Raw genomic sequence first — 10624 nt, 5'->3', positions numbered from 1 at the left:
TTTATTCACCATTCCCTTCCTAAAAATTCCTAACATTCTGTTTGCTTTTTTGACTGCCACAGCACACTGAGCCAAGGATTTCAATGTATTATCCACTATGATGCCTAGATCTTTTTCTTGGGTGGTAGCTCCTAATATGGAACCTAACATAATGTAAATACAGCATAGGATATTTTTCCCTATATGCATCACCTTGCACTTATCCACATTAAATTTCCATTTGGATGCTCAATTTTCCAGTTTCACAAGGCTCTCCTGCAATTTTGTGTCATCTGCAAATTTGATTACATCACTCATCATATTCCTTTCCAGATCATTTATAAATATATTGAAAAGCATGGGTCCTATACAGATCCTTGAGGCACTCCACTGTTTACCCTTTTCCACTGAGAAAATTGTCCATTTAATCCTACTCTCTGTTTCCTGTCTTTTAAACAGTTTGTAATCTATGAAAGGACATCACCACCTATCCCATGATTTTTTATGTCTTTCTATATGTACTGAGATTTTGATCTTTAGAACATTTTACACAGATCACCCCTGGAGCTCTTTTTAAATATTGGGGTTACATTAGCCACCCTCCAGTCTTCAGGTACAATGGATGATTTTAATGATAGGTTACACATTTTAACTAATAGATCTGAAATTTCATTTTTGAGTTCCTTCAGAACCCTGGGGTGCATACCATCCGGTCCAGATGATTTACTACTCTTTGAATAGCGAAAGGCACTTTAAAGGAGCAAAGGAGTGCCAGAAGTGGCAGGAGTTCTCCATGGCATCAGAGCAGCAAAGAAGCAGTAAGAGTGGGAAGAACTCCCCAAACTTTCAAAAGAAGGAGCCAACAACAGTGACTTGAACTCTCGAAGGCAGCACATGAGGAAAAAAGGCACCAAATGTTTCATCAACATCCTAAGGCATAATGAAGGGGAAATGAGGCAGAAACATTAGCAGGAAAACCCCTAGGGCTCTGATAAAGGGACAGAGGAGCACAAAGAGGCATCAACAGACCAAGGAACCATGAGAGATGCAAAGTAGCCCCCCCCTCCCCCCCCGACACAGTAGCAAGAACACCCCAAAGTATAAAGTCTGAGTATAGCATTAAGTCTGAGTATCAGAAAGATCCCCAGGATGGAAGAACCAGGCTGGGATTATAGATGGATAGACCAAAATGAAAAACCATAAAGTTGATGGAATATAGAGAAGAAACTTTACATTTTTCACATTTTTTTCTGGGGAAAAACAAACACCCCAGTATAACCAACAAACTAATAACATGGAGGCACCAAAACTCCCATGCTGGAACACAGTAGGCATGGCAGGTGGCAGCTACAGTTTTACTTGACCCATAGGTTACAATGGAAAACAAAAAGAAATAGAAACAACAATTTTTGTCATTGGTGGTGGTGCCTTTCATTCTTTTTGGGAGACCATCAATGGAATGGAAATAGCCTCATTCATCCTATTTAACCTATTTGTTTTAAACACATGCATTAGGGATGTGAATCATTTTCTGACAAATTAAAATATCGTACGATATTTCTTAATTCGTCAAAAATTCGTGAAAAATGAGAAACGATCGTATTTCCCCCAAATTTTCATCAAAAATCGTTTTTTTGGCTTAGTGCGTGCTAACAAAAATAGCAAAAAATAACAAAAAGTAACAAAAATTAACGGTTTTTGTTAGTGCACGCTAACGGGGATTAGTGCGTACTAACTCCCCATTAGTGTGCTCTAATTCCCGTTAGCGCGCACTAACAAAAACCGTTAATTTTTGTTACTTTTTGTTATTTTTTGCTATTTTTGTTAGTGCGTGATAACTCCCGTTAGCGCGCACTAATCTGAAAAAAATTTTCACTAAAAAAAAAAAATGCCGGTCCACGAGAAACCGAGATTTTCCCGCGGCCACACAAACTCGATAGCAGAAATGATGGGGCACCCGAATTATATCTCTAACATGCATATCTCTAGCCTATAATGACTTTGTAGTTTGCAAATGTTTAATCCTCCTATGGTTTACAAATAATAGCCTGGATTCACCATTCTATCGCAGAATGGTGAATCCAGCAAAAACGGGGAGTGGGGGTGGTGAAGAGGGCCGGCCTGCAAAGGCCGGCAGCCTTCGCACCACCCTGGTGTTTTCGCTGCCAGCTTTCGCACCCAATAGCGCCACCATGAAAGGTGGCACTATTGGGTGGGCTACAGGCGACGATAATGTTACTAACCTTATCGCCGCCAATGAAGACGCTGCCGAGTCCTCCTTCTCGCCGCCCTGACTCCTCCCCCACCATGCTATCGCACATGATAAGCATTTGAAAATGACCCCCAATGTGTGCTTATGATAGTTTCTAAATATCTTTATCCTAATTAACATATGTTAACCTTTGTAACCATGATGATATCAAATTCATATACCGTGAGGCAGTACATATCCTTTAACAGGTGCAGTATCGTTCCATTATTGTTTCTTAATAAACCAGTTTCATAATTAGTAAATATATTGTACTTGCGATACACATATCTCATTCACTCAGAATAATGGACCTCAACTTTTGTCATTCTTTGAAACACTTCAGCCGCAAACCAAATTTCAAAAAGCTACATTCAAATGAAATCTTCATTTATTTTTCAAATGTAAGTTCTATTCCAACCTATGCTATTTCAAAAATTCTGCGTACAGCTTGGTATGCAAGAGCTGCATTGATAAGTCACAGGTTGAGTAATATTGATTTACCATATAATATTGATTGAGTCAATCATCAATTGATGACACTCTCTTTTATAATTACATTGATATACCTATTTTTTTTCCCTGTATGGTACGGTAATTGTTGTTCCTTCAATTTAAAGTTAAAAATAATAATTAAATGAAAAACAACAAAGTATTTGAGTCAATTTTATGTCTATATATTTAAAAATGCAAGCTTTCAGAACTACCAATATCTCTCCTTTAGGCAATGTCTACTTTCCATTCCCTCTGTACTTTCTAAAAAATAAATAACATTTAAGAGAAAAAGAATATACAGAACAGTTATTCATGTGTTATTAATATATTTTCCTAGGGAATTTCTCGTTGAATAAAGCAGGTCATGGAGTAGCATAGGTTAAAAATAAAAGACTGTTTCCTTTTGACGTCAATAAAGTAGCATTTAAAAAAATGCCTGCCATTATTGCCATTGCAAACTCTTATTAGGCATGTGATGGCTTTTGCAAGATGTAGACCCTGATACTGTGAATAACAGAAGGCAAGTGTCCAGACCGAACAAAAGAGCACTTATTTTCACTTTGCGCCTCTGAAACGGAACACATTTTTTTGCATAATCCTAAAACAAGTTAAAATCTAGTATGCAGATATGGTGGTTGTGACAGAAGATGTTTAGAAAGTGGGATGCTTTCTGAAAGGAATGTGACTTCTACTTTTGCACAATATTTCTTTCTAACCTCGTCAGTTTGATTTCAGAAGTACTTGGTTGGCATGTTTCATAGAAATGTTGCACACAGATATGTTGTACATATGTAAATTAAATTGTGGAGGTATAAAGCATTATCATAGTAGTCTGTTAACAGAGAATATAGAAAGAACTATAATTAAAGTCCATTTGTTGAAATAATTATATATATTAACACCCGGGACGAGCGTAAGTCCCAGGGCTTCGCAAGGGGGCATGTCGGGGGCGTGTTGGGTGGGCGGCGCGAATTTCGGGGCATTCCGGGGGGCGTGTTGGGGGCATGGCGCCGGCCCGTGGGCATGGTCGAGGTCTCCGGACCAGCCCCCGAGTCTGGCGATGGTGCGCCAGCAGCCTGTTGGCGTGCGCAGAGTTACGCCTGCCTCTGGCAGGCGTAACTTTCCCAACAAAGGTAGGGAGAAGGTTTAGATAGGGCCGGGGGGGGGGGGGGGGGGGGGTTAGGTAGGGGAAGGGAGGGGAAAGTGCGGGGGTGGGGGTGGAAGGAAAGTTCCCTCCGAGGCCGCTCCAATTTCAGAGCGGCCTCGGAGGGAATGGACAGCGTGCAGGGCTCGGCGCGCGCAAGTTGCACAAATGTGCACCCCCTTGTGCGCGCCGACCCCGGATTTTATAAGATACGCGCGGCTACGTGCGTATCTTATAAAATCCGGTGTACTTTTGTTTGCTCCTGGTGCGTGAACAAAAGTACGCGCGCGCGTAGATTTATAAAATCTACCCCTATATGCATTCTCCTAGTGGAATCCTTCTGTCTTATGATTCTCAAAAGAGTGAACCAGTCTCAGCTTTTAGATCAGACTCTACTCCTGGATCTTAGCCAAGAGGTTAAGAAGCAATGAGCGGAGCCTTTAATAGTTAGCATCTCTCACAGACATTAGCCTTGAAAAGAGATAGTATCTTCTTTAACTTTGGCTCATGGCACTAATTCCTGTGGCATAAAGTTTATGGAAACCACAAAAAGAGCATTTTCTTGTTTAAGAGCAGCACTCTGGAATGCAATGCCTAAATATTTGCAAGCTACAGTGGATTACTTAGTATTTCGAAAAGGGTGTAAGATGTGGCTCTTTAGTAAAGCTTCTAAACTAATACTTTTGTTTTATATGAAGCTAGAGACCTCTTTATTTTGGCAGGATTGTTCGATGCTGTTTGAATTTTTGGCGTAGTATTTTATATACACCCAATAAAAGAGCCATACAAATATTGTGAAAATCACAGAATTGTTACCATATTCATATGGCGTAAAAAAGTAAAAATTTTAATTGGGGTTAATGATCGAGAAGGTCGGCGCTGGCTCTGCTCTAAGTCAGACGTGTCATAGGCTTGCTGAAACCTCTTCTGTTCATTTGCTGTCAACCTCAATTACTTTGGTATTTCTGCAGCTGGATTACCTACCTTGGCTCTTTTATTGTGAGTTTCATCTTTTGTGCAACAGCTGCACTTGATATTTTATATACAAACATAGTTACCTTAATTTTATCAGGATTAAGTATGTTTAATTTAATGTTAATACAAATTAGATTGTGTTCTGTATATTTTATTGTAATTTATATCCAGGATGTGTAATGGTATGGCAAATCAGTTATTTCTGAACCTTCTGCAATATTGCAGACCTTGCTTAATCTTAGATTTAAAGGATGAATGTTCATAAGCATAGTGAGCCAGATTTTTAAACCTAAGCGGGCATAGATTTGTGCACGCAACCCGGCGCGCACAAACCTACGCCCGATTTTATAACATGCATACATAGCCGCGAGCATGTTATAATATCCGGGGTCGGGCCTTTTTAAAATAGGCCCGGTGCGAGTAACCTTTTTAAAATCCGGCCCAATCTGCACAAATAAATCTTCCCAAATTCAAAGACATAAACTATCCAATTCACATTTTCCATCAAGTTCCCAATCCCCAATACTGTTCCTTCTCGATTCTGTCCCTCTTCCCAAATCCAAAAAACATGGACTATCTAACTTGTATTTTGCACCAAGTTCCCAATTTCTGCTTCTATCCCTTCATGGTTCCGTCCCAACAAGGTCCCTCGTTTCACTTGTTAGGGCTTCTTTAGGGTATACAGTCTTATAATAAGCTAATCGTTAAACTTTATAATATTCAAATGTTCTGGCTCCAATTAATATCATTCAAATGATTAGGTGACCCAACGATTTATATCTTCTATACGAATCAGAAATCAGTGGACATCTCGTAATGCTTGGGTTTATCCACTATCTGTAGACCTTTTCATTAATCCCATCCACGGGAAATCACCAATGGATTATAATTAAAAGAGTTATATCATTTCTTCTTAACACTTATGAACATATCATCCTCCATATATCCGGTGCACCTCATAACTCCAGGGCACTCCAATATTCACTCAGTTATCATTACTGACCAGCATTGCTTCAAATGCCATTCAAATGGAATACAGGACGGCGGTTACAAGATGTCTACCGATTTCTGATTCATATAAAGGATATAAATCGTTGGGTCACCTATTCATTTGAATGATATTTATTGGAACCGGAACGTTTGAATATTATAAGGTTTTCCAATTAGCTTATTTAATGACTGAAGAAGCCCTATTGAGTAAAATTAGGGACCTTGTTGGAACAGAACTGTGAAGGGACAGTAGCGGAAACTGGGAACTTGATGCATAAAGCCTCTTCCTATCAAATCTCAATCTGACATACTTCATCTATGCTGATGATATTCAAATATTAATCCCAATAAAAAATTCACTAGAAGACACTTACAAATTAACAGCAACTTACCTAAACAACATAAAGGAAATACTAACCAACTTAAAACTCATCCTCAACTTCGACAAGACTGAAATGATTTTATTAGATAGAAAGAACAACTCTCCTCAAATACCACCACTCAGCCTAATGAACCAAAATTCACTCATATCTCCAATCAATCATGCCCGCAACCTCGGAGTAATAATTGACAGAGAACTTTCTTTTAAAAACCATATCACAACAAAAAATCAAAGACGGATATCATAAACTACTTACTCTCCGTCATTTAAAACCTTTTCTTTCCAATAATGATTTCAGATCAGTCCTTCAATTACTAATTTTCTCCAACATAGATTACTGTAACTCACTCCTTTTCAACTTAACTCTAAACACCATTTGCCCACTACAGATCCTACAGAATGTAGCTGCAAGAATCCTCACTAGATCCAAAAAGCACGACCACATCACCCCAATACTTATTTCACTACACTGGATACCAATAATATTCAGAATTGAATACAAAGTACTATCCATCCTTCATAAAATTATATATGAAAAACAAGAAAATTGGCTAAGCTCATCTATAAAACTACATACCCCAAATAGAAATCTCAGATCAGAAACAAGGGACTTCTAAAAACACCTCCTATGCGTTCCAATCAACTCACCTCAACCCAAAAGAGAGCAATATCTCTAGGTAGCCCAAAACTCTGGAACTCCCTACCAACTGAACTTAGAACTCAAGAAAACCTAAAAACATTCAAAAAAGAGCTAAAAACATGGTTGTTCAACAAAGCATACCAACTCACCCAATGAACGACACAACAACTTCACCTTCCACTTCAACCTGAAGATTAAATGAATAAATGAACTTATCCCAACTACAGACGTTTAACTAAGAAGTTAAACGTAAAACAGAACAGTAAATAACTAACATTTGATTCCCCTATGCTTAACAACAATTTGAATCTTTTTGAAACTCTGTTTATCCCTTAACATTGTAACCTTCATATTTGTAAACCGTTATGATGGATTTATGATGGTGAATTCGAATGACGGTATATAAAACCCGATAAATAAAAACATAAAAAATAAGTTGGATAGTCCATGCTTTTTGGATTTGGGAACACAAACACAAAGGCACTCTGAAATTTCCCCCTACTAAAGCCACTCGCCTCACTATGACCAAAGACAGAGCTTTTTCAATAGCAGGCCCATCTATCTGGAATAACATCCCAGCAAATCTCAGATTGGAACCCTGCCTCTTAACCTTCAGAAAAAGACTAAAGACGTGGCTCTTTCACCAAGCCTTCCCAGATCCACCTGATAATCACTAGTTTGAGCCTCACGTCCTACAAGGTCTTCAACACACTTCCTCCTGAACAATGGACACTGGCATTTCCAGGTTAAAGCATAAGCTCTAACCCGTTAAATTATTCGTATCACGTTATATTTATTCTACCTGCCTTTATCTTCCTTCCAGCTTGTCTTAAGCTTCCAAGTTTTTCCATTCCTTGTTGATTGTAACTTTGACTTATTCCTTTTTCCTTTGTTATCTATTGTTTACCAGAATTGTTACCTCAGTTTACCCTTGTTAAAATGTAAACCGATCCGATATGGTTATCTACTATGAAGGTCAGTATAAAAAACTGTTAAATAAATAAATAAATAAATAAATAAATTGTCCAGACTCTTCCAAATTTCCTGTCTTGTCTAGAGTCTTCCAAGTTCCTGGTTCATTTCCAGAGTCTTCTCATCTCATCTCAAGTCTTCTGTGTCACAAGGTCTCTGTCTGCCCTCATCCTCATTCCGGCCTGCTGCTTCTTGCCGATACCTAGCGGCAGTTCCGAAAGGGCTGGGAACGGTCGGAGGACTGTTCAAATACCAACATAGTGTAGTTGGCTTTCCAGAAGTATGCAGGTCCGGCAGAGGGTTAGACTTTGTCTTCGCCCATGCTGGGACACGCCTCGCCAACCATTGGTGCTGTCTTGGATTCATCTGGGATCATGCCGAGGCCCAAGGGCACACATTCTCCTCAAGTTGGGATCGCTCTTCTAGCGGTCCCAAACACAACAAATACTAAGATGCATCCCATTGGGCCCATAGCTTAGTCCACTTTCAGTTTTGTTTGTTCCTCACAAACACTCTCTTCCATAAATGGTGTCATATATTCCCCACTCCCATATGCACTCAACAATCAACGGTCTTTGTCCAAAGTAGCTTTCACATGCCAGTCACTCAATTTTACAGCACAAAAAAATTAGATCAACTAATTAGAAGTGAGATTATTTATTTATTTATTTTATTTATTTATTTAAAAGCTCTTTTATACCATCGTTAAGTTAGATAACCATCACAACGGTTTACAGCAAGGCACGATAATGCATAAAGTAAGTGGTATAGATTACAGTTAGTCATGTGCCATCATAGTGCGGTAACAATTCACTTCAATAAACTATGTGTGTACATTAAGTTTGTCTGTAGGGAGCATATTAGACGGAAAGAATTTAACCTTAATGTGCATTTGTAGGTTACAAATAACAATTTCTAGTTTTGTGCATCCTAATCAATCAACTGTTTTTTTCCTTCTCTTTATCTTTATAAAAAGCTTGTTTAAATAGTCAGGTTTTCAGATTGGATTTGAATATTTTGAAGTTTCTCTGCAGCCTTATTTCGAGTGGCATGGTGTTCCATAGCACGGGGCCAGCCAGTGATACTGCTCTCTCCGTAACTTGCGTGAGGCGTGCTGTTTTGACAGAGGGAACAGTTAGTAGAGCCTGATTAGCAGATCTTAGGTTTCTTTGTGGGACATGTACACGCAGAGCAGTGTTAAGCCAGCTTTTTCATCATGGATTAGTTTATGAATTATGCATAAAGCCTTATATTGAATCCTTTGTTCAATTGGGAGCCAGTGTAGATCAGCAAGCGTTCCTGTAATGTGATCATTCTTTTTTTGCTGGTCAAAATTCTAGCGGCTGAATTTTGTAATATTTGTAGTGGTCGAATTGTGGATTGTGGTAGTCCTAAAAGTAGGGAGTTGCAGTAGTCTGATTATGTCAGAATTATTTGGCTGGAACCCTTAACAGAAGGCATGTGGGTAACCTGCACCGAGCGGCAGTTACCACCCTTAACAGAAGGCTTGGAGGTAACCTAGCAATGACTTGGGAATGAGAATTTTCTATTGCAGGGCCAGTATTAGGGAATTCAATCCTGCTAGAGATACAGTCATTATCTTGCCATAAGGATTTTAAGAAACCTATAAAAATGTATCTATTTTCTCAGGCCTTCCAAGCAGAAAATGAACCTATTCCTTGCAAAGGCCATTGTAGACCTCCCTTGGTGAGCCGTTTATGTAATTGCTTCGTAATCCGTTTGCTAATCATATGTTGATTGTTTTTTTTTTTAATATTGTGTTTGTTAGCTTTGTAACCTGCCCTGAACTTTGGAGGGATAGAAGTAATTTTAAATAAATAAATAAAATAAGTCTGTACAAGGTGGCAATTACGAACCTTAGCAAAACGTATGGGGGTAAGCTGCATGGAGTGTCAGTTACTACCCTAAGCAACTTGCTGGACAGACAAGATGAACCATTTGGTCTTTATCTGCAATCGTTTACTGTGTGGCTATGTTACTCAGGTTTTCAAATCTTGGGCATGCAGCTATAGAAAACACATAACTTGCTTGCTTATGTGTTAAAACTGCACTTTTGCTGTTTTCATCCTATTTGTTTTGTTTCTCCGTAGTTGCAATTGATGTGGATGATGAAGAAGGCAGTTCAGATAAGAATGATGACAAAGAGCAAGAAGACAAGAAAGGCAAGTGATCATTGAAGGAAACCGTGCCCAGGGGCATCGATGTCTGCTCCTAATATACAGGATCACTTTTAGATGGCCTTTTCTTTGCACTTTGAATGAGAATCAAAGAGGAAGAAACAACTGAAAAGTTATAAAATAGCAGTAATCTAATATTATATTTTCAAATAAAATGAAATCATAGGGAGCCAGTTCATATTGTTTACACATCCATTTCTTAAGCACAAGTCTAAGGGATAATAATCACTGAAAATGGCCAATATTTTTGGTTACTTGAACTCTTTTTAGTAAATATCACTGAAATGCATGAATCTTTATTATCAGTGGGTTAAACTGTCAATACAACACTTAACTGCAAAATCACCTTTAAGCCCACATAAATCGTAAGGTTCCTGCCTAAACTGAATTTGAAAACCAGGTTGTTGGGTGGGTAAATGTGTGCGCATACATTTCAGTAGAGCAAAACCTGAGTATTATCGGGTTCTGGTTCAAATACCACGCAGCAGGCACACTTTTCAGTAAGGTTTAATGGAAGCAACAAAAGTTCAGAATATAACATGGGTTTCCTGGCTTACAGGCTGCTGAAAACAAACAAAGTATTGGTGATGTGAATCGTGTC

The 10624-nt window shown here is 38.7% G+C and overlaps 1 protein-coding gene across 1 annotated transcript in view; it reads left to right on the top strand.

Annotated features, from left to right (window-relative positions):
- The first annotated feature begins 772 nt into the window (after positions 1–772).
- The window catches only part of LOC115098868 (transmembrane channel-like protein 1), a 185679-nt gene continuing 175827 nt past the window's right edge, over positions 773–10624 (top strand). The window contains exons 1-2 of the mRNA XM_029615918.1: positions 773–797; positions 9937–10008. Of these exons, the coding sequence (XP_029471778.1) occupies positions 773–797; positions 9937–10008 (97 nt within the window). The remainder of the gene's footprint in view (positions 798–9936; positions 10009–10624) is intronic.

This window comes from Rhinatrema bivittatum, chromosome 1 (genome assembly GCF_901001135.1).
Source record: "Rhinatrema bivittatum chromosome 1, aRhiBiv1.1, whole genome shotgun sequence".
Classification (NCBI taxonomy): Eukaryota; Metazoa; Chordata; class Amphibia; order Gymnophiona; family Rhinatrematidae; genus Rhinatrema; species Rhinatrema bivittatum.
This window is presented reverse-complemented; position numbering and strand designations above follow the sequence as displayed.